At 32.8% G+C, this 26,103-nt stretch overlaps 1 protein-coding gene across 2 annotated transcripts in view; it reads right to left on the bottom strand.

The window, feature by feature from the left end:
- LOC127731181 (ATP-citrate synthase-like) overlaps positions 1–26,103 on the bottom strand; it is a 52,557-nt gene that overhangs the window by 12,520 nt on the left and 13,934 nt on the right. The window contains exons 4-19 of one of the 2 annotated variants that reach the window (XM_052240125.1): positions 23,286–23,348; positions 22,415–22,513; positions 21,872–21,963; positions 19,374–19,453; positions 18,957–19,087; positions 18,043–18,161; positions 16,807–16,943; positions 16,351–16,412; positions 15,578–15,695; positions 13,606–13,751; positions 11,127–11,156; positions 9,587–9,828; positions 8,026–8,078; positions 7,109–7,224; positions 1,194–1,298; positions 183–274 (exon numbers count right to left, since the gene is read on the bottom strand). In XM_052240125.1, the coding sequence (XP_052096085.1) occupies positions 183–274; positions 1,194–1,298; positions 7,109–7,224; positions 8,026–8,078; positions 9,587–9,828; positions 11,127–11,156; positions 13,606–13,751; positions 15,578–15,695; positions 16,351–16,412; positions 16,807–16,943; positions 18,043–18,161; positions 18,957–19,087; positions 19,374–19,453; positions 21,872–21,963; positions 22,415–22,513; positions 23,286–23,348 (1,685 nt within the window). The remainder of the gene's footprint in view (positions 1–182; positions 275–1,193; positions 1,299–7,108; positions 7,225–8,025; positions 8,079–9,586; positions 9,829–11,126; positions 11,157–13,605; positions 13,752–15,577; positions 15,696–16,350; positions 16,413–16,806; positions 16,944–18,042; positions 18,162–18,956; positions 19,088–19,373; positions 19,454–21,871; positions 21,964–22,414; positions 22,514–23,285; positions 23,349–26,103) is intronic. The other variant, XM_052240126.1, reaches the window with a different exon arrangement.

Here is a 26,103-nt window from a genome sequence, read left to right as displayed (position 1 = left end):
ATATAATATTTATTCATTATTAAAACGGGAAACCATGTAAAGTATTATTTTCATAACTAATTTTCATTGCTGGTTCATGTGGTCATTTTTGCATTGAGTCAAACAGATAATCACTTCTATCATCAATTTATATAGAAACTCATTGACTTCAATAAGTGAAATGTAGTTTTGTTTAAACCTACCTGCCAGGTCTGTAAAGTTTAGAAGCAAGGATATTGTCCAACATCCCTCCTGTATTACCAATCTTAAAACATCCAGGCTTTACACCACCAACCTGTGGAATAAATCAAAAAATCTGAATTAAAATGGAACACAAGGTTTAGCAGAAAAATAAAAAATCAAAAGCAGACTGTAAACATGTGGTTTTTACTTAAAGAATAAATAAATACTGTAAATTCAGAAATTATTGCGATGTTTTTATTATTGCGAAAAATGCGACAGTGTTATAATCGCAATAATTTAAACTCGCATTTTGAAATTTTTTATTTGAATTAAACAGGATTTTTCTCAATATCGCAAAAATTAAAATCGCATTTAAGTCTAAAATGACAAAATCGCAATAATAAATACACGCAATAATTTCTGAATTTACAGTAAAGTAGAAAATGGGGTCAAAGTCACCCTCAAACTGGTGCTATATTCAAATGTATCCTTACATGCTTAATATACAATTGACATCTAAAGTTATTTGAATAAAAAAAAGAAAATACTACAAACAAAAAAACAATGATATTTGTAAAATCAGCAGCAATTACGGTGTTAAAAATAAGGATTGGGACAAAATGTTTTCAATGTTTGTGAATCCCAAAAACATACTTAAATAACAAATATAAAGACAATATCTCAAAGTCTGTTAAAAACATCTTAGAAAACAGAAGGAAAGATGGACCTATAGCTCTTTCAGTTTTGTCAGTATGGGACTACTATTTTACCATTTGAAGACCAATGATTGGCAGAGCTATTCTCACAACAAATATAAAAACTCTGTTATGTAAAGTTGTTCTGTAGATTCATTTATTTTCTTTGATTACTTCATTTTTAATTTTGTTGATTTGTCAATCTGTATACAAGCCTTTAGAAAATGTGTACTTCACTGAAAACTTAAATTCATGGTAAACCTAAAATGAATTCAACGAAAAATTGGTATCCAGCAAATAACAATGATCCCCAATACATCTACATTGATAACTTACAGTTGCAGGACCAATGATAGAAACACCTTTCTCGTCAGCAATCTTGATTAACTGTCTTGTAAGATTCTCAGGAATACCTTCAGCAATAATTGCTATTGTTTTAATCTGTAATGATAATGTTAACTCATAGCAATACTAATATGTTGACAAGTGAAAATGTTAATTTAGAATAAAAATAATTTATATAAATGTGTAAATTGAAAATTAAATTAGCCCTAGTATGTTTTTGCTTTCTATAGATCTGATCCGCCACTGTCCCAGAAAAGGGTGAGGGTTTGGGCGCACACAAACACAATTAACCCTGCCTGTCCCAAGTCAGGAGCATGTAATTCAGTGGTTGTCGTTTGTTGCTGTATATCACATCATCATATTTGTTTTTCGTTTATTGTTTTGTATATAAATCAGGCCCTTAGTTTAATCTTTTGAATTGTTTTACATTTGTCATTTCTGGGCCTTCAATAGCGTGCTATGCAGTATGGGTTTTGGTCATGTTGAAGGTCGTATCATGTCCTAAAGTTGACAACTTCTGTGTCTTTTGGTTTCTTGTGGAGAGTTGCCCTCATTGGCAATTATACCACATCTTCAAATTTTTTATAGTCCTAAAATACACATGATAATAAATGGGGAATGTGAACATGGGACACAGATGATGCCCCTGCTTGCATATTATATAAAGTTATAAATGGACATAACTGAAGAACGGTAAAAGTGACGCTATCCAAATTTGTACTTGATCTGAGTTTTGTGGTAATAGGTATTGTGTATAAGTTTCATAACATTTGGTTGAGGCAAACTTAAGTAAGAGAATGGAAAACGAAAATATTCAGCAATTTTTCCATTTGTAAAGGGGCATAACACTAGAACAATAAAAGTGACACCACCAAAAATTCAAACTTAATCTGTATTTTGTTGTAATAAGCATCGTGTATAAGTTTCATAACATTTGGTTGAGGCTAACTTAAGTTAGAGAAAGAAAACGAAAAAATTCAGCAATTTCTTCATTTGTAAAGGGGCATAACTCTAGAACGGTTAAAGTGACACCACCAAAATTCAAATTTAATCTGTATTTTGTTGTAATAAGCATTGTGTATAAGTTCCATAACATTTGGTTGAGGCAAACTAAAGTGAGAACAGAAACGAAAAATTCATCAGTTTTTCCATTAGTGAAGGGGCATTACTCTAGAAGTTAAAGTGACACCACCAAAATTCAAACTTGATCTGTGTTTTTTTTTTGGTAATAAGCATTGTGTATAAGTTTCATAACATTTGGTTGAGGCAAACTAAAGTAAGTGAACAGAAACGAAAAATTCAGAAATTTTTCCATTTGTAAAGGGGCATTACTCTAGAACGGTTAAAGTGACACCACCAAAATTCAAACTTGATCCGTGTTTTGTGGTAATAAGCATTGTGTATAAGTTTCATAACATTTGGTAGAGGCAAACTAAAGTTAGAGAACGGAAACTAAAAATTCAGCAATTTTCCATTTGTAAAGGGGCATTACTCTAGAACAGTTAAAGTGACACCACCAAAATCACAAATGATCTTTGTTTTGTGGTAATAAGCATTGTGTATAAGTTTCATAACATTTGGTTGAAACAAACTAAAGTTAGAGAATGGAAACGAAAAATTCAGCAGTTTTTCCATTTGTAAAGGGGCATAACTCTAGAACGGTTAAAGTGACACCACCAAAATTCAAATCTGATCTGTGTTTTGTGGTAATATGCATTGTGTATAAGTTTCATAACATTTAGTTGAAGCAAAATAAAGTTAGAGAATGGAAACCAACTTTGGGTTGTACGGACGTACAGACGAACATGGGTAAAACTTAATGCCCCCTCTAGTATGGCGGGGGCATATTTAAATAAATGTGGATAGTGTCCACATGTGGACACAGATGATGCCCCCACTTGCATATCATATAGTTATAAAGGGACATAACTGAAGAACGGTAAAAGTGATGCTACCCAAATTTGAACTTGATCTGAGTTTTGTGGTAATAAGCATTGTGTGTAAGTCTCATAACATTTGGTTGAGGCTTACTTAAGTAGAGAACAGAAACTAAAAATTCAGCAATTTTTTATTTGTAAACACGCATAACTCTAGAACGGTTGTGTATAAGTTTTATAACATTTGGTTGAGACAAACTAAAGTTAGAGAACGGAAACGACATAGTTTCCACAGTGCTGTCATAAGCAGATCTTAACTTACCTGAGGATATGACATAGTTTCCAGTGCTGTCATAGGCAGATCTTAACTCACCTGAGGATATGATATAGTTTCCACAGTGCTGTCATAGACAGATCTTAACTCACCTGTGGATATGACATAGTTTCCAGTGCTGTCATAGGCAGATCTTAACTAACCCGTGGATATGACATAGTTTCCACAGTGCTGTCATAGGCAGATCTTAACTTACCTGTGGATATGACATAGTTTCCACAGTGCTGTCATAGGCAGATCTTAACTCACCTGAGGATATGACATAGTTTCCACAGTGCTGTCATAGGCAGATCTTAACTCACCTGAGGATATGACATAGTTTCCACAGTGCTGTCATAGACAGATCTTAACTCACCTGAGGATATGACATATTTTCCACAGTGCTGTCATAGGCAGATCTTAACTCACCTGAGGATATGACATAGTTTCCACAGTACTGTCATAGGCAGATCTTAACTTACCTGTGGATATGACATAGGTTCCACAGTTCTGTCATAGGCAGATCTTAACTCACCTGTGGTTATGACATAGTTTCCACAGTGTTGTCATAGGCAGATCTTAACTCACCTGTGGATATGACATAGTTTCCACAGTACTGTCATAGACAGATCTTAACTCACCTGAGGATATGACATAGTTTCCACAGTGCTCTAAACTTACCTGTGGATATGACATAGTTTCCACAGTGCTGTCATTGGCAGATCTTAACTCACCTGAGGATATGACATAGTTTCCACAGTGCTGTCATAGACAGATCTTAACTCACCTGAGGATATGACATAGTTTCCACAGTGCTGTCATAGGCAGATCTTAACTCACCTGAGGATATGACATAGTTTCCACAGTACTGTCATAGGCAGATCTTAACTTACCTGTGGATATGACATAGTTTCCACAGTACTGTCATAGGCAGATCTTAACTCACCTGTGGTTATGACATAGTTTCCACAGTGCTGTCATAGGCAGATCTTAACTTACCTGAGGATATGACATAGTTTCCACAGTGCTGTCATAGGCAGATCTTAACTCACCTGAGGATATGACATAGTTTACATAGTGCTGTCATAGACAGATCTTAACTAACCCGTGGATATGACATAGTTTCCACAGTGCTGTCATAGGCAGATCTTAACTTACCTGTGGATATGACATAGTTTCCACAGTGCTGTCATAGGCAGATCTTAACTCACCTGAGGATATGACATAGTTTCCACAGTGCTGTCATAGGCAGATCTTAACTCACCTGAGGATATGACATAGTTTCCACAGTGCTGTCATAGACAGATCTCAACTCACCTGAGGATATGACATAGTTTCCACAGTGCTGTCATAGGCAGATCTTAACTCACCTGAGGATATGACATAGTTTCCACAGTACTGTCATAGGCAGATCTTAACTTACCTGTGGATATGACATAGTTTCCACAGTTCTGTCATAGGCAGATATTAACTCACCTGTGGTTATGACATAGTTTCCACAGTGCTGTCATAGGCAGATCTTAACTCACCTGTGGATATGACATAGTTTCCACAGCGCTGTCATAGACAGATCTTAACTCACCTGAGGATATGACATAGTTTCCACAGTGCTCTAAACTTACCTGTGGATATGACATAGTTTCCACAGTGCTGTCATTGGCAGATCTTAACTCACCTGAGGATATGACATAGTTTCCACAGTGCTGTCATAGACAGATCTTAACTCACCTGAGGATATGACATAGTTTCCACAGTGCTGTCATAGGCAGATCTTAACTCACCTGAGGATATGACATAGTTTCCACAGTGCTGTCATAGACAGATCTTAACTCACCTGAGGATATGACATAGTTACCACAGTGCTGTCATAGGCAGATCTTAACTCACCTGAGGATATGACATAGTTTCCACAGTGCTGTCATAGACAGATCTTAACTCACCTGAGGATATGACATAGTTTCCACAGTGCTGTCATAGGCAGATCTTAACTAACCCGTGGATATGACATAGTTTCCACAGTGCTGTCATAGGCAGATCTTAACTTACCTGTGGATATGACATAGTTTCCACAGTGCTGTCATAGGCAGATCTTAACTTACCTGTGGATATGACATAGTTTCCACAGTGCTGTCATAGGCAGATCTTAACTCACCTGAGGATATGACATAGTTTCCACAGTGCTGTCATAGGCAGATCTTAACTCACCTGAGGATATGACATAGTTTCCACAGTGCTGTCATAGACAGATCTAAACTCACCTGAGGATATGACATAGTTTCCACAGTACTGTCATAGGCAGATCTTAACTTACCTGTGGATATGACATAGTTTCCACAGTGCTGTCATAGGCAGATCTTAACTCACCTGAGGATATGACATAGTTTCCACAGTGCTGTCATAGGCAGATCTTAACTCACCTGAGGATATGACATAGTTTCCACAGTGCTGTCATAGACAGATCTTAACTCACCTGAGGATATGACATAGTTTCCACAGTGCTGTCATAGGCAGATCTTAACTCACCTGAGGATATGACATAGTTTCCACAGTACTGTCATAGGCAGATCTTAACTTACCTGTGGATATGACATAGTTTCCACAGTTCTGTCATAGGCAGATATTAACTCACCTGTGGTTATGACATAGTTTCCACAGTGCTGTCATAGGCAGATCTTAACTCACCTGTGGATATGACATAGTTTCCACAGTGCTGTCATAGACAGATCTTAACTCACCTGAGGATATGACATAGTTTCCACAGTGCTCTAAACTTACCTGTGGATATGACATAGTTTCCACAGTGCTGTCATTGGCAGATCTTAACTCACCTGAGGATATGACATAGTTTCCACAGTGCTGTCATAGACAGATCTTAACTCACCTGAGGATATGACATAGTTTCCACAGTGCTGTCATAGACAGATCTTAACTCACCTGAGGATATGACATAGTTTCCACAGTGCTGTCATAGACAGATCTTAACTCACCTGAGGATATGACATAGTTTCCACAGTGCTGTCATAGGCAGATCTTAACTCACCTGAGGATATGACATAGTTTCCACAGTACTGTCATAGGCAGATCTTAACTTACCTGTGGATATGACATAGTTTCCACAGTTCTGTCATAGGCAGATATTAACTCACCTGTGGTTATGACATAGTTTCCACAGTGCTGTCATAGGCAGATCTTAACTCACCTGTGGATATGACATAGTTTCCACAGTGCTGTCATAGACAGATCTTAACTCACCTGAGGATATGACATAGTTTCCACAGTGCTCTAAACCTACCTGTGGATATGACATAGTTTCCACAGTGCTGTCATTGGCAGATCTTAACTCACCTGAGGATATGACATAGTTTCCACAGTGCTGTCATAGACAGATCTTAACTCACCTGAGGATATGACATAGTTTCCACAGTGCTGTCATAGACAGATCTTAACTCACCTGAGCATATGACATAGTTTCCACAGTACTGTCATAGGCAGATCTTAACTTACCTGTGGATATGACATAGTTTCCATAGTACTGTCATAGGCAGATCTTAACTCACCTGTGGTTATGACATAGTTTCCACAGTGCTGTCATAGGCAGATCTTAACTTACCTGATGATATGACATAGTTTCCACAGTACTGTCATAGGCAGATCTTAACTCACCTGAGGATATGACATAGTTTCCACAGTGCTGTCATAGACAGATCTTAACTCACCTGTGGATATGACATAGTTTCCACTGTGCTGTCATAGGCAGATCTTAACGAAGCAAAACTGACTAATACATCTGCAGTGGGGTGCTTCCCCATGGCATCACCCATACTCTTATATACTGCAATAAATAAACCCATTTGTATATTAGTATAAAAATAATCTAAATTTGTCTTCACATATGATAGATAATTGTCTCATTGACAATTATACCACACCTCCTCATTTTTATATTAAATGTATCTTTACATATTTTTGAAAGCATTTTTAACACTATATACATTCAATTGTGTTTCACATTTTTTCATGTTTGGGCCTTTTATAGCTGACTTTACTGTTCAAGTTTTGCTTAGTGTTGAAGGGCTTACTGTGACCTAGAGTTGCTTAAGTCTGCTTCATTTGGACTCTGTTGGATAGTTGTCTCATTTGACACCATACTACATCTCCTTACTCTATAAAGAACATTGATAAGTGTCCTTGTTTGTTAGATGGACTATTAGATAAATGTTACTTTTTTCATAACCTGCTGAACAGGTAACAAAAAGGATGTCTGAAAAAAACTACTCTATTTAGTAAGTACACAGTAAAATTTAAGTCTGAGTCCATGCTATTCCATTAAAATGGATGTAAGAGGGTTAACGTTTGAACAGAAGTTTTTAGACATGTGTCATTTATTAGTGTATATGTTCATTTGTTTTATTCCAAATTACACAAAAAATTGTGTGTTGGCTGTTGCCTTGAAAGTCCTTTCCTATCTCCCATTTTACTGGAATAGTAATTCCAATTGTCCAGATTTTGGGGAATATAACTATGTCATGCCTTTGCACATAAAAGATTAATTGAAAAGTGCATTTCATTACATTAAAAGTTGTCATTAAGTCAATCCAGAAATTTAAATGCTAGTACTACAACTAGTATTTACCTGGTATCAATATTTCTTTATGTCCCCAATAAAACTTCTGTTTGTGATCACCACTGAAATTAAATAAAACTCATTTTTTACTGAGTGATTTAATATTACAAATAAATCATGTAAAGCATTTGTATTAGAATGGTATATGAAATAATTCAATGTAACATGATTAAAAGATTTATTTTTACTTCAAAATAATGTCTACTCCTTCATTTGTGTCAACAGTTAAATACATTGAAAATTAAAGAAGTGGATTTTGTTTAATAGTATAAGGAAAGATTTTCTATGTTGCAAAGGGGAGTGACTCTGAAATTAACCAAATATGAATTGAATGAGACTATAGGAGATCATGCATTCTGAAGGTTTTGTGATGAACAAGCATATTTCTTTAGTAACAAAAGGCAGTTATGCTGAAAAAATTATACAATACAGCAGTTTAAAACAAATCAGTTATGGAGTAAATATAGAGAAAGCTGATACAAACATTTATAATTATTGCTGAACACCTTGATCTACAATAGTCATGCTAAAACATACGATTTTTTGAAAATACCATGAGAGTAAAACATACCTGCCAACTTTTGCAGTGTTTTTTGTGTGCCCTGTTTTGTATTGTAGAAAAAGTGTGATATCTTTTTTTTTTTAATAGTATACTGATGACGAGCTTATAAGCCCATTTGCATGATTCTTGGACTTATATTATTGTGTAGAAAAGATGAACATATAGCTAGAATACAAGGAAATATTTTCTTGTGTAGGAATATTAAAGTGACTGTTGACTTTTCCAATTTAAAAATATGCACACAGAAGGACATCTATCTAGATTCCTTTTGAAAAATAAAAGATAGTACATTGTACTTTAAATGATTTGATAATTTAATAACAAAAATGACAACACTGTATGATCTGTTACAATAAGTGTAATGTCCATAAGCTACTATTTATCTGTTTATTATGTTTATGGTAGCACTGAATCTTTGTATTTTGTCAATCAGCCATGGGTTTCTTCTCAAGGTGTGCAACAACCTTCATGCAGATGAAAATTCACGATTTTTACAATTCTGACATACAGACAGAGGAATACAACTCAAAAGTTCCAAACAAGTTCAAATTTTTGCATGTTTGGCATGCCCAATAATCATGAGAAACACCAACTTTGATTGGCTTATTAACGTAATAATGAGAAACACAGACTTTGATTGGCTCCCTTGGGAAAAGTTCAAAATCAGGAACAATATTTCTTTTCATGTATAATTTCACAAAATCGTGTTTTAGGGCTTTTTTTTACAATCACCATTGTGTAGTTCACGTCTAAATTGTGAAAGTTGGCATGTACTGTGGATTCATTATTATTCGTTGGATACCAATTTTCGTGGATTTCATGGGTTCAGGAGAACCACAAATTTAAATGTTCAACGAATTACAAGTTTTCTGAAGGAATGTATGCAGACTTAGTAAAAACAACGAAATCAAATATCCACGAAAATGCTAGTTTTCCTCAATCCACGAAAATTGGTACCCACGAGTATGCAAAAACTGGAACATATTATATGAGAATTTGAATACATACGTGAAAGGATAAATCATAGCAACAACAGAGGGATCTTTCCTGGAACAGACATAATCAAAATCTAACATTCCTTGGACTGCTCTCTGTTGCATTCCCCATATAATACATTTTGTTCTGTTTGTAAACAATGTTGTGGTTGCTCTGATACCCAACTGATCACCAGTAACTACTTGTGACAGGGAACTAGTCTTTGAGCTGGTTCTTACTTCAGATAATGATTCTCTTCTACTGGAACTTGGTGACTATAAGAAACACATGAATCCTATGTTACTATAACACATCACACACATAGTATTATTTCAGGTCAAGTCAACACGGATGTTTCACATTTATACTAAGACAAAAGGTAAAATGTTGATGTTGTGAGATAACATAATTGCTTTCACACAAGTAATTTTATATCTTGTACAGTGTAACTTCAGAAATTATTGTCATATTTTCTATTAAAACACAAAATGTTTTGGAACAATAGAAAGGTGAGGTGCATTTTCCATAACATCATTTACTAAATTTTATTTTCTAACAAAAATTTCTAATAATCTATCACACCAGATAAATCATACACAAAATATTCTCATTCAGAGAATTGGTTACTGGTTACTGATAGCAAAAATTTAATCAAACTAGTTTAGACTCTTCTCTGATTGATTTATTTAGAGCTTAACATATTGTATGGACAACGGAATATATAAAAATAAGGAGATGTGGTATGATTGCCAATAAGACAACTATCCACCAAAGTTCAAACAAAGTGGATGTAAGCAATTATAGGCAACCGTACGGCCTTCAACAATGAGAAAAACCCATACTGTATAGTCGGTTATAAAATATGACTTTTTTTTCTTTTTCATTCATGTTTTTTTGGGTTGCGATCTAATTGGGAAATAGTCCACAACTCCTTTTATGTATATTATGCTATATGATGGAAGAGATCCTACTGTTTAATGTAAAATTTATAAGAAATGAAAATGATACTGAAGATGAAAGGTGTTTTTACACATATTTACAGACTACAACAAAACAAACATGCTAAGACTTTCATGTGACAAGCATCCAATATAAAACTGACTTCACTGTCATCAGATCACAAGGTCAGGTTGTAACAGACAAGGTCATGCTTGATACACTCAGATTTTACACAACAAAATGAAGAAAAGAAGATTTCAGATACAATTTTCATTCTGACATATAGTGGTTTTATAATAACAAGTATTTACAATGTACAACATTATATAAATCAAATAACACATCCTTGAAATTTTGGACTATAATTTATATACAGCATTGAATCTGAATAATCATAGTTTGAAACAAACAGTAAAAAACATAAAATGATTCAGCATGGTTCAGCAAATTAAATACATTCAAAAAGTTTCAACTGAAATGGGTTTTTTATAAAGGCATTTGCTTTAACTTTGACAACTATTCAATATTGGTAGTATAAATGATACAGAAAGCTGACATAGATGTAAAATATCTATAAATAAAGTAAACTGACAACATTCCCACTCAGACAAGTAAACAATATACACAGACATACCGAACTCATACTACTATTAATCCTCGGTGTCTGAAACAGTTTCAAATTTCAAATTATAACTTTCTCTGTGTAATGTAAATATTAAGCTTCAACCTTTTTTAGACTTTGAAGTCACAATTTACACAAGGTATATATACACAATTTACACCAAATTTTTTTATTTGAGAATAAGCTGCAAATTCTCAAATAATCAAACTAATTTAATATTAAAATATTTATAAATAAACAGCTGCGCCATGAGCACATGATACACTTTTTCAATAGATATAAACCAGTCACCAAAGTTTAATGAAACTGCTCAAGGCATTTTTGAGTAATTGTCCAAAAACTGGAAATTCCCCTTTTCTAATGAATAAGACCCCATAAAACGTAAAATCTAAATTTTATTGAATTTGAAAGGGAGCTCACATCAATAGATATAAACAATTCACCAAAGCTTCATGAAAACTGTTCAAAGCATTTTTGAGTTATTGTCTGAAAACTGGAAAATCCCCCTTTTTTAATAAATAAAATCCCGTAACTCGGAAACGTAAAATCTAAAATTTATAAAAAACTAAAGGGGGCTCACATCAATAGATATAAACAATTCAACAAAGTTTCATGAATACTGTTCAAAGCATTTTTGAGTTATTGTCTGAAAACTGGAAAATCCCCCTTTTTTAATAAATAAAACCCTGTAACTCATAAAAAAAGTAAAATCTAAAATTTATAAAAAACTAAAGGGAGCTCACATCAATAGATATAAACAATTCACCAAAGTTTCATGAAAACTGTTCAAAGCATTTTTTAGTTATTGTCCGAAAACTGGAAAATCCCCCTTTTTTAATGAATAAAACACCATAACTCGGAAACGTAAAATCCAAAATTTATAAAAATCGAAAGGGAGCTCACGTCAATAGATATAAACAATTCACTAAAGTTTCATGCAAATTGATTAAAGCATTTTTGAGTTATTGTCTGACATGTTGACGACGGACGGACAACGGTATACCATAATACGTCTCGTAAACAGGCGTATAAAAATGATAATAAGCCAGAAAAATTTTTTATATGGAAAATTTGTTGTGTGGACTAAAAAGACTTAACTATAATTATGTTAACTATGTGTGTATCCTATGATGTTGACAGGTAACTGCGTTAGTTTTGTGTATCATGTGAGCTTAACGCCGAACTATAACCATTTACTTTGTGTATCATGTGATCTAAACTCCTAACTAAAACTGCTAATTTGTGTAAAGTCTGATCTTAACTCCAAACTTTAATCATTAATGTTGTGAATCGTGTGATTTTAAATGCCAGACTTTAACAATTTAAACCTTTAATTTTGTGTATCTTGGGATCTAACCCCATTATGAACTTGTATCATGTAATTTTGATTCCTAAACACAACTGTTAAATATGTGCATCTTATGTTCCTGACATTTAAGTGTTAATCAAGTGCATTTTACGTTTCTGACACTTTAAAACTGTTAATTTTGTGTATCTAATTCTATCTTTTAGTGACACTATATCTTAACACTTCATTGTAACTGTAAATCATGTGTATATTGTGTTCCTAACACTTAACTGTTAACCATGTGTATCTTGCTGTTCTGACATTAATTTTTTGAATCTCCTTTCATCATGTGTATCCTTATCTTGTTAATTTTGTGTATCTACTTCTATGGTTTAGTGACAATAAATATTTACACTTCATTGTAACTGTTAAGCATGTGTATTTTTGTGTATCTACTTCAATATTTTAGTAACACTATATGACTGTTAGTAATGCATTGCTGTTGTACAATACAGAATATAAAATGGAGATAGTCACAATACCATTTATTTACCTGAACTACCTGAAACATGTCAAAATATCATAAGTGGTAATTGTACTGTTATCATATCTATTATATAAAAGTTTGTCATAGTTGGTATGCCTATCCAAGGCTTTCTCTTAACAACAAAAAATGACTTTATATCCTTGGCATTTTGTTAATGTAACTTGTAAACACAGGAACTCTCTATCTATTGGAAAGTATACACAGACGTCCTGCTGAATGGGTCCCTTTATTGATACTTAAAATGTATCAATTGGTTGCAATTTCACCTAGGTAAAATGTCAATGGGTCAGTAATTTTCCTCTTTTGATTAGATTTTTGTATAAATGCTGTTTAATTGCTTTAAATACAAGTAAGATGTCAAAAATTGTATATGTGATAATTGAGAAATATGTGAATGAGTTATGATTTAGCCAAGAAATCTTTTCATGGGTCATAATTAGCAGGACTTAAATAAGTGTTTTTCAAATCCCAGCTGCAAGTCTGTACCCAAAATTCTATTTTAATATATCAGTTAAAACTTGCACTGTTAGAATCAGATAAACTTCATCAATAAATAAAATAATATTTATGTATTGATGGAAAAGCCTGTCAAAAGCTATTGATCAATAAAAAAGATCACAATCAAACTGAATTTATCTGTATATGTATATACTAACCCCTCCTGTTGGCAATAAGAAGTTTGCTGTAGTGTGCATTTGTTTTGGTGATTGTGGAATTTCTTTCTTCCCTAATGCCATACTGACTATCGATGTCATGTGAGTCTCAGGTCCAAATACATGGATTGGCACCCCTAAGGTGTTACCTTATAAAAAAACAAAAAATATTACCCAGAGTCCTCAGGAGTCATACAATAATACAAAATATGTCCTCTTCAAAAAATGCATGCATCATAGAGAGGAAGAGAATTATTTATCATATCTATATAAAAATCTTTTTATAAACATTAATCTCTCTATGGAATCATAAACCTAACTAAAAAACACACATTTAAACTTTCTTGTTTAATTATAATAAGAGTCGGTTACTACAGTCGAACCTCGTTGTGTCGAAGTCGAAGGGACCGGACCAAAGTATTCGACTCATCCGAGGTTCGACTCATCCGAGGTTGAGTGTGTCGTCATAAATTTGGAATGCATGAAATACGGTATGAGATTTGTGTAAACTAGATACAATGAACAGTGTGCCTTTTTTTCGATATGACACTTTATGATTGTGTAATCAATTTCCATTTTCGGTCCTTCGTATTAATTAAACAGATACAAATCATGCACAAATAAAATCAATAGTCTACACAAATATTTACAAAGGTCAGTCACTATAAATTACGAAATCACTCGCGGCACAAAATAAGTTCTGAACGGTCTCTGATGAGGTGTGCTTTACATTAAATTATCATGAATTTATTATAATTGTCCTAATCCTTTTATTTTTTGTAATTAATGAGTTTTAAATCTAATGATTCATTTATTCTCGGATTGGGTCATTTAAATTCGTTTCGTTTTTATCTCAGGTAAAAAATGTTCAACACACTAACATTCCGCTTGAAAGATCAACAAAGGTGTTAATTAGCGGTCACCATAAACATGTCATTTTAACTGTTATACAAACAAGTATGTTTACTCAGCTTTAATCTCTTTTGAAAATGATTAGGTGACATAAGAAATACATCCGATTTGAATTTTGATCATTAGGTCTGAATCTTTCGAAAATTCTTGGTTTAGTACTTCGAGACATCGGGGTCAATTTACATTAATTTTACTTCAACGGGACTATAAAATTTACTCGACTTAACCGAGTATTCGAATCAACCTAGTTCGACTCATCAGAGGTTATTATGCATTGATCAAACGGGAATTTTACCGGGACCGAGAAATTACTTAGACTCATCCGAGTTTTAGACCCAACCGAGTTCGACACAACGATGTTCAACTGTACTTTTTATACATCTTTTGTACGCCAGTCAGTTTGCTGGGCCTTGAGCTGTAGTTCCAGGGGCAGAAGACTAACCCTTTGTGAGTAGCTGACAAAATTACAAAACAAAAGTACATGTAGAACATCTGTTCCAATTACTACAGTGGAGACAGGCTTAGTACACCATGAACAAACTGTCTAAATCACCTATTACCAGTATTAAATATAAAAATAAGAAGATGTGGTTAGATTGCCAAAGAGACAACTCTCCACAAGAGACCAAATGACACAGAAATTAACAAATATAGGTCACCATACGGCCTTCAACAATGAGCAAAACCCATACTGCATAGTCAGCTATAAGAGGCCCCAAAATGACAAATGTAAAACAATTCAAACGAGAAAACTAACGGCCTAATTTATGTACAAAATAATGAACGAAAAAAAATAAATATGATACATAGCAACAAACGACAACCACTGACAAAACATTCTTTAGACATGTGTCAAGTTCTTATTACACCTGGATCTCAGTTATCTTATTTTTTTCTGTGGAGTGAATAATATATTAGATATCAGTTAACATCATGTGTGTTACCTTATGATCAGACCTTATCTAAATCATATGTATGCTTCTAATGGATGTGTACTTCTTCTTGATATTCATTTTTATATTAACTTGTCCTATATTTTACTCAATCTATAAACAAAAATTACCTAATTCTCTCATTATTCTTAATCCCTCTTGGTAATTAGGTCCTGCCCTTCTAACATATATAGCGACCTTTCCTTCTATTAACTTCTGTTGGTATTCTCTCAAAGCTCTAACAATACCCTACAACAAAGTCAAAGCATCATAGAATGTATAGAATGTTATATACAATGATATATATACTTTGACACTCTTAATTTGAAGTATTATAATTTGAACATGTAAGTATACATATATTGATTCTTCATTATGTCTATCAAATTTTGACTGCACTTGTATGTACACAAAATTGCATTTATCTGGAAACTGAAATTTCCCTTGAAAATTGTCAATGGTAGATATTTTTATAAGACATAAATGATTAATTAAAGCACATGACAGCAATGATCTGAAAACCAGCAAGTTTGGAAATATTTTCAAAATTTGATAATGGCCATTTCAATACAGAATGGATGGATGCATTCTAGTATTGTTTGTATTAAAACTCGAAATTTTCCACTAGTAAATATTTTCTATTGTAGTAAAAAGCTATCTATTAAGAAAACATTAATTGTACCATTGTTACAAGATACTTTTTATCTCAGATATTTAAACCTATCACCTACTTAACATCACAAACTATTAAACAAAAATATGTTCGTACATCAACAATGACATTTTAGTCCAATCAGAGAACAGATAGGCAACAACGCCCACTCAGTTACAATAGTTTAGCATCATTTAGATCAATGGGAGACAATTCAAAGTTATTATCCACTGTGTCGGAAAAATGATTTACCTTAAAGGTGGCTGCTACATTGGTAAAGTTTGCTATTCCTCCTCCTACTATCAATATTTTACCTGTAATAGAAGTAATAAATATCATATACACAGCAAATCTATATTGTCATTAGACCAAGTTCTGTGTAAGTATATTCATATATTGTTGTTTGCAAAGTGTTAATATCTATACTAACAAAGTTAAACCCAGTAAGGGCACAACATCAAAAGATCAATGTAGGATAAATAGTTTGGGGGTGGGGGTCAAACATGATGCAAATTTTGTTATCCTACATTGATTTTTTTGGAGTTATAGAAACACAGGTAATCAATATTTTCCAAATTATGTTACAAGAGGGTCCAGGAAAAATCTATGTGAATTCAGTTTTTTATCCTACATTGAACTTTTGATGTGGTCCCTAACATGCCAGCGTATTCATATGTTTGCTTGCTAAGTGTTAATATCTATACTAACCATCAGGATGGATCTGTTCTGTCATAAGACCAAGTAACGTATTAGCATATTCATATGTTTGTTGTTCACTGGGTGCACCTGAATATTCTCCATAGTTTGCTAACTCTGATGTTCCTCCAAGATCACAAATTGTATCACTGAAATTAAATATTGAAAGTATAAAATATAAAAAAAAGAAGATGTGGTAAGATTGCCAATGAGACAACTCTCCACCAGAGACCAAAAGACGTAGAATGGCATCAAATTTTCTCAAATCAAAAACATACAGATTAAATGTAAATCATTTATTCATAACCTGTTTTTTAGGGGCTGAATCAATCAATGAAACCTGTCTTCCTGCTGGTGCCTTTCCTTTGTTAGCTGACTTTCATTTTAGTCACTGTCCAGACTTACTGAGCTCATGCGCAATCTATCACCAACAAAGGTTAATACGAATTCAAATTAGGTTGAATTATTGACTTGCAAGTCAATAATACATCAACAATGTTCTTGAGCATGTTTTGACAAAATTGAACAACAAATGAGGTTGAATTGTTGACTTGAAGTCAATAATACATCAACAATGTTCTTGAGCATGTTTTGACAAAATTGAACAACAAATGAGGTTGAATTATGACTTGCAAGTCAATAATACATCAACAATGTTCTTGAGCATGTTTTGACAAAATTGAACAGGATGACTGCTAATAGTGAAATATTTTTTCAATATTCTGCTTTTATCAATGTTTGAAACAGAAACAAAATTATATTTTAATTTTTTGTCTAAATTGTAGCTAATGCCCTTTTAACATGTCATTAATGATTTAATATGGATGGAAATAGGATTTTCAAATGATGGTGCATTGCAGTTTTATTTAAATTATATTTATTTCATATTCTCCAGAAAAGGGCATTGAAAATGTGTTTCTTCAGCAAATTAAGAAACTAATTTTATAAAAATGTGGGTTTAGTCTTCATTGCAAAATATACACATTCTGTTTTCAACTATATAAAAACAAGAAGATGTGGTATGATTGTCAATGAGAAAACTCTCCACCAGAGACCAAATGACGTAGAAGTTAACAAATTAACCCAAACTTTTCAGTTCATATGTGCATATGTACACAGACATGAGATTTATTGGGAACTATTTTCAGTGTGTATAGATTTAGTAGCTTATCTGGAAATTTCCTGTTTGGGAGGCCGGTGCCTTAGGAAAGAATTGGAGCAATAGTTCCAGTCTTTTCAAAAACTTACGCATAAATAACTGATGCTCCACCACCAGCAACCATTGTCCAGATCCTTCCAGATTTATTCAGAATTGTTAATTTTAATGACGCTCCACTTTTGGCATCTAACTCAGCTATATAGGCCTCCTATAAAATAAACAAAACTTATATATTGATGCACCAATTTTGGCCTCTAACTCAGCAATATAAGGACGCAGATGGACAAAACAATGTTTACCAGAATAAAATACGGGGGAGTAATCATTAATAGGACAACCAGAAATGCAGTCTTCTATTTAGTTGTCCTGTTAAACTACCTAATTCATCTTTGAAATCTCATTATTGTACCTTACCTCAGACAGTGCATACGAATCTATACCTCTTAGTTAACATTATATAAATAACACATAGCTGAGAGGGTGATAGAGCAGATTGTTACCCCGAGAAAACATTGTCAACTGAGGCGAAGCCAAGGTTGACAATGTCTTTTCGAGGGGTAACAATCAGCTCTATCACCCTCTCAGATATGTGTTATTTAATTTATTATACTGAATGTTCTGTTATTACTGTCGATTAAATTTCAAATTCAAAGTAATAAACTATGACGTCTTGTACATAACAACCATCCGTATTTAATAAAGTGCACACTTGATCAAGCGTCTCCGTGAAGGGTAATAGAGTATTTGCCATAGGATAGAGTCGTATTTAATAAAGCGCACACTTGATCAAGCGTCTCCATGAAGTGTAATAGAGTATTTACCATAGAATATAGGAAACTAACACCCTCGTAGAAGCCAATCAAAATATTGCATTTTTACGTGAAGTATAATAAATTAAAGTAGTGCATTACTTCAAAAGGTTGAAATTCTATTTCTCCTCATTACTTTAAAAATATTTCATTGTTTCAACAAATCAATTACATTTTTAATGTTGTAAGCTTACCTCAGGAAGTGCATCTCTACCAAAAGGAGGAGGGAATTCTACCTCTCCCCATTTTGCTTTACATAAATATTCTGCACACTGGTCAATTTTAGCTGCTAAGTCTAAAATGTAGATCTTTCCTCCGGTGAATACTGAAAAAAAAAATTAAAAATCTATGCTTAAAATACTAATTTAAACCCTGCAACATGTCCATGAGCTTGTCAATGTCAGGAATCTGATGTGTGGTTGTACTCAGCAATATTTTAATGTTTCTTCCCCTCTAGGGGTATGGTGGTGAAAGCAGTCCTTTGGTGTTCTTTGTTATGCTGATTCACAACTTTTCTTGAATTTGGACTATTTAGAGCTTTAATTGTATAAAAAAACAGATGACATAAATCAAAAATTAAACCCTTCCCTAGATTGATATAATAATCTTACCGAGTGGATTTATTTCTAAGTAAGTAAAATGTAGATCTCTATATGTTGTGTATAATGAGAGGATGAACTTTATCAAACATCTAAAAATAAAGGAAAAGACTGTATTATTCATTTCTTTAAACGAATTCAATAGTTGAATAAATCTTCATTATTACATTTTACCATTTTAAAACAGAAACTTTCGATGAGTCTTAAAATTCACCATTTACTATTTCTCATCAGGCATCTGATAACCATAGTATTATTCTAAATATCAACACAATATGATCAATTCTCTACATATGTTTACACTATATACACTATTTTACAATTCACTCATTATTTATTGTTCCAGAAGTTTGCTCTATAGATCCAACTTTATCTAAAACAAATTGTTACTTAATTGCTTACGACCTGTCTTTTCAGCAATTAGATGCATATGGCTTATTATGGCATGGTTTATAGCTGTTAACAAGGGTCCGGAAACGGTCATATATGCCAGACATGACCGATTTGGAAACTGAAAAGACCGAAATGATTTATTGGGATTTAGGTCTTTTTTTTTTTTTTTACAGAAATAATTTCGGTCATTTCATTGAGATCAGGGTTTTATCGGTCGCCATTTTGAACTTATTTTTGTTTTCAGGTCATCAAGAAAAATAGATTTGTTTGAGACAAAATAAAATTTTTATTGATTTGTGTTAGTGATTTAATAATATTTATCATTAGTCTGTTGTTTATTCTATAATGTAAGTGAAAACAATGTACAGGACTCTGTCGAGTCACACCGTGGGGTAAGTCTGGGTTCAAGCCACTAGGTTTGTTTACATAGTAATTATCACCACTTGAGGATAGTAATCAATGTCCAGGAAGTTTGAATTCGGCTTGGGTGTCGTTATTGTCTTGATTAAAGCCATAAAGGCCATGTACACAAATCTCACCTGTAAACACCTGTTAAGCAATAAAAACAATATGGCGATTTGCTGTGCATCAAATTTAACGTTTTAACCATTCTGACCTAGATTTTCCCAAAAAGATATTATTTTATTCATTAAAGAAGTCAAATAACACTGTTGACTCGAGAATCTGTCCATTTTTATCCAAATAAAACATATAATCCATTTATAATCGATCAGCTGATTTGGTCAACGTTTGTTAAATATAGATTTATGTTTACTGAGTTTGCGCATGGAAAATGGGGATCAAAATGATGATCTTATTTGAAAGATCGATTTTACTGTTAACTTTTCGGTAGGAAATGGCAGATAAAGATATTAATAGATTTACAAAAGTGGTAAAGCGTATAATTTATAGGAATGCAGAATTAAAAAAAAATGTTTAAAAAAGGAATTAAAACTAAATAACGTAATTTAGATTTGAAGCCATACAGCCTATTTAAGAAATATACTCAGCGAATGAACAATCTCGATCCCTTTTTGTTTTTTTTGCACTTCCGATTTTTTGAAACCATCTTACTCACAGAATGTAATGGGCGTTATCCTTTCTTTTATTTTCCTGGCTAAACTTCCGATTTTTACCCAAGTGAAGCCATACATCTCTCTGGACTGTATTACAATGCAATTGTTTTTCATTGAACTGTTGTAATTGTGTACAAACTTCTGTTCAGATAAATTATTTATTTATTTAAAATCATGAATTTTATTATTAAATTCAATTGTTATCACTATACCAGACTTGAGTTATTTATTCAAAGAAAAGTTGAATCATAGTTTCCCCTTTTTGATCCTCTTATCGTAAACCAGGTGAATACACATTATCTTGTTGTGTATTAGGTAATCACTTACACTCATCCAAACAGCAGCAATTTGAACAATACAAACGATATCTTGTACATGCAATAAGAAACTCAACACAGTTTATTAATTGGTTTACATAACTTTATTTCAAAATGATGAAACATGCCGTAATTATTCCTCTTTTAATTTATGCAAATTTAAAGGGTTATGCATACGACCTCAGTGATGCAATACACAACAACAAAACGTCTCCTCGTGTAGTTTCTAACTCAGAGACATCACTGTTACTGTTAGATCAGGGTACAGTTACACTTGTTTGACCCAATACTTCACAAAAAAGGACTTTACTTGTCCATGTGCAAGACTTGTCACCCTCAGAAAAATGCATTATTGTGCATCACGATATTATTACATCACAAAAAAAAATGACCGAAATGACTTGGGAAAATTTCCGGATCCTTGGCTGTTAATCGTATTTGTTTTTTGTTAATTGCTATGTACATAAATCAGGCTGTTGGTTTTCTTGTTTGAATTGTTTGAATTGTTTCACATTTGTCATTTCATGCCTTTTATAGCTTGGAATGCAGTATGGGTTTTACTCATTGTTGAAGGCTGTACGGTGACCTATAGTTGTTAATTTCTGTGTCATTTGGTCTCTTGTGGAGAGTTGTCTCATTGGCAATCATACCACATTTTCTTAGTTTTATATTAACAGTAGTAATATAGCCCTTAACGTTTAGGATGCCTTGAAATTATACTCACTCTTTACTGTTATCTGGAGCATTGGTCAGTAACGTAGATCTAATTTTATCCTCTGTCAGATCGCTTCCTACTGGTACTTCTAACTTAACAGCCTGTTGTAAAAATATCTCTCATGAAAGCTCTCAAAGTTAACTTAACATTCTCCTAATAAAGCTCTTAAGTTAAACTTTCTACATAATCTTTGGTATGCTTTATTTTCTCATACAATCATGCATACCTGTACATTAATATGAAATCTTTTTTGTGTGCAGTCAGATTATTCATGCTCAATCGTACCTTAAAGCTCTTTTGCATATATACTGTGTTAAACAATCATGCTCATATTTAATATCGTGTGGTTTTCTGTGTTATCGGTTTGCTATCCTATTGACCTTTAAACCTCATCTCCTTTTGTTCACATTAATCTGAGAGATTTACTTGTCTTGGAATTATGAATGACCTTGAATTTTTCTTTAATCTCAACATGATCTAATTTCCACTGAAATAAGTGATAAGCCATGACAGTTTTTAATATTTTTCTTACCTAATTTTAGTACCACTCACCTTGGCATCAACATCACCAATATCAATTCCTCCTTCGTGGTGAAATAAAATGGTGTCTGCTGTACGGTGGGAATAGATACATATATAGAACTCTTCATTCTGTAAAACACAGGTAAATAAGATACAGTTCAAGTATCTGATGCTCAATAATGGAGCCTTTAAAGCCACATGGCATGTTTTAAGTGAGGAAGACCAAGGGTTAACGTATATACGACTATGACCTATTCACGGCAAAATCTGCTATAAAATATATAGAGGCACTGCTATAAAATACATTCAAATACATTAAAAAAACAGGAACATAAGTCTTAATACACTTTTAGAATAAAACCCTAAAAAATTATAAGGTTTCAAACTCTGCTATAACAAATACACACATAGTGGTATTATAGTCTAATGTGCCATTGATTGCAATGTCTATTTTCATTTGACAATGTAATTTATTCAGCAAGTTTAATCTGAACCTATTTGCTAGAATATTACTACCAGTCTGAAGTTCTTTGAGCAGACAAAATTAAGCCTTCCCAATACAAGGGTAAGAATGCCATACATTTAACACAAGCTTTCTCACACCTGTGTTTCTTTATGTAACACGTTTCGCCCTGTGTTCTTGCCACAAGTGTAAAATATGTATGTCTACAGAATATGAAAACATTGTAGTGTATTTGAACAACTGAAAATGTAAATATTTTTTGCAAAGGAAATATTTTTGTTATGGTTGCATATTAGCATGTTTACTGAAAAACAGAAATATTCACAGAAATATTATAATTGATGTTGGCAATTTATTAGGTGACATTTTTACCTGTTGATGTTGTACAAATGGTGACATTTTTACCTGTTGATGTTGTACAAATGGTGACATTTTTACCTGTTGATGTTGTACAAATGGTTCTATGATGAAGTTCTTTAGCCTTCCTTTGCATGCTCCTATCTATAAAGAAAAATTAAATTAAAATTACAAAATGAAATATAAACTTATTTTTCTATATACAAGACAAAACTGATAATGAACAAGAATGATACATGTACTATGCAGCAGCTGAGTCTCCTTAAAGTATTGAACCTTACAACATGATAATTTAAGAACCTTTAGTCAGCCAGCTCACATATCCCACACTCTCACATATAAAGTTGAGTATATGGGTCATTTTTTGTGTGTACATTATTGTGTATTCTTGATCAATGAATATTGTACAATAAATGTACACAGAAAATCATTTTGAAATTTACGGTACCCAATCACACAAAGCTTTCAAAAGCAATGCTATTAAGCCTCATTTTATAATCGTAAGTACTAAGAAATTCCACACTGACCGACATCCAAATGTAGAAATGGAAAAGACAATGTTTTGCTGTGGGGAATGAAAGACAAACTATTCCGTTAAAAATATAAGTTTTAGGTGCATAACTAGGTAGGTGTTATATTTGGTGTACATTATGTATCTTAATTGTTTAAAGACTTGTGTACATTATGTATCTTAATTGTTTAAAGACTTGGTGTACATTATGTATCTTAATTGTTTAAAGACTTGTGTACATTATGTATCTTAATTGTTTAAAGACTTGTGTACATTAGGTTTTCTTAATTGTTTAAAGACTTGTGTACATTAGGTATTCTTATTTTGTATGAAAATAAGACGATGTTGTATGATCTCCACCAGAGACAAAATGACATAAGTTAGCAACTATGTTACTTTTACAATCATTATGTACAGTAACCTTACTTTGATTGATCTAATGCTTAAATTATAGAAAAGTACTTAATTTTTGTGAAAACCAATGATATTGTGAAATATCAAACATTAATTTCATTACATGTAAGGCCTTAAGAAATCTCAGTGTAATTAAAAATTGCTGTTAAGATGCCAACCAATATTCTAGAAAGATAAGTTGAAGATGATGTGAACTTTAATCTTATGTCTCTGGTCCAGTAATTACAAACAAAACTTAAGCATATAAATCATCCTTGTTAAACTGTAATAACCAGTATGGTGCAAAATCAATGGTATCAGAAACAAACCTAACTGCTTGTATCGGAAATGTAAAATATGTCTTTAATTTTATATTGAACCAATTATAGATTTTTGGAAGAAAGGAACAAATCTTTGGCTTCATTAACTGGATCAATGTCTGTAGGTTTGTCACTTAAGTTAGCTGTAATGGGAATGTCTGATAAGTTCTATACTAGTCGTTACAGGATTAATCAATACACTTTACTTTTCCTTCACTGCTTCAAATCTTGTTACAATCCTTAATAGTTGTTTTTATTTTGAATAAAAAGGAAAATCCAATATAATTTGTATATTTAAAACTGTAAAAAATCACAGAAACAACAACACTATTCAAAATTTTCTAATTTACTTTCCTTTTTTCACTTTCAAACCATAAATTCTTTATTTTTTTACATCTCAAGGAACTCATAAGAACCTAGACATGAAACAAAATATGTTTGGTACTGAACAACTAAAACCACGGCAGCCATTAATGATAAAAGTGAATTCCATTTGGCGATATCAATCTTAACAAGATTTATTTTTTCTGAAGGTATATAATTTGTTGACCAAATACTATTATATCTAAGATGCATTGAACCCTTTAACTACAGTATGAGCATGCAAAAGTGAAACTCAAACTCTTAAAAACATTTGACTGATCTTGAATTATAATCATAAAATAATGAACCTAGATAAAATGCCAATTTTTCTTAGGAACAACACAACCTATTTGTATCTTTGACATAAATTTCTTATTAAATATAACCATTATATTACAATATATTATAAAAATCAAACCTTTGTATTACAAAAAAAAAAACTGGAAATAAGGAGGATTAGACAGGTGCTGTGAAATGGACTCAAGTGTGTAATATTTAAATTCCAGCTTCTGAATTGATCATGTATAGAAATCAATGTCAGTTGTGAGAGAATCAAACAAGGAAAGAAGTTGACATCTCTTCAGTTAGTCATTAAACCATTATTTAAACAAATTGATGTTCTTATATAATATTTAAATCAATCTGTTTAATCAATACCATAAGTGGCAACTAATCATTCAAACACAGAAAACACATGCTCCACAAATTACACATACTCAACATAAATATTCTAGACTTAAATGTTGAAGTCTGTATAATGTAGATGTCTTTTGGGGTTTGTTTTATTTAGCTGCTGTCTCATTGATGTAAATCTGCATGTCCTTTTCTATATTGGCCCTTTTATCATCCCTGGATCTATATGAGCCATCAGCTTTTGCCTTGGGCCGATATGGGATTCTTGGTCATGTTATAATCTATAATTATGCTATGATAATTTCCAATGATCAACAATCAATTAAAGTATAAAATGTTATCAGTTATGGATTTTAGTTTACCTCCCTTTAAATATATGATTGGTGGATGGCTGTTTATGTCCAGTGGCAGATTAAATGCATATTTACGAAAGGAACATGTTAATGTGATATGAATGTAAATGTGCTAGTTCCCAAGATATTAGACCAGAGTCAGACATGTCACCCTACCAGGACTCATTATTCTGATCAAAGCTGACCAGTCTTTGCTTTTACTGGTACTTAGTGAAGGCAGCATATACCAATTTTTAAGTCTTTGATTTGATCAGGCCAGGTATCAAACCCACCACCTCCCCCATTTGGAGTGGTGCTCTACCACAAGACTAATAAAGCAGTTCCTT

Source organism: Mytilus californianus, unplaced genomic scaffold (assembly GCF_021869535.1).
Source record: "Mytilus californianus isolate M0D057914Y unplaced genomic scaffold, xbMytCali1.0.p SCAF_2, whole genome shotgun sequence".
NCBI lineage: Eukaryota > Metazoa > Mollusca > Bivalvia > Mytilida > Mytilidae > Mytilus > Mytilus californianus.
This window is presented reverse-complemented; position numbering and strand designations above follow the sequence as displayed.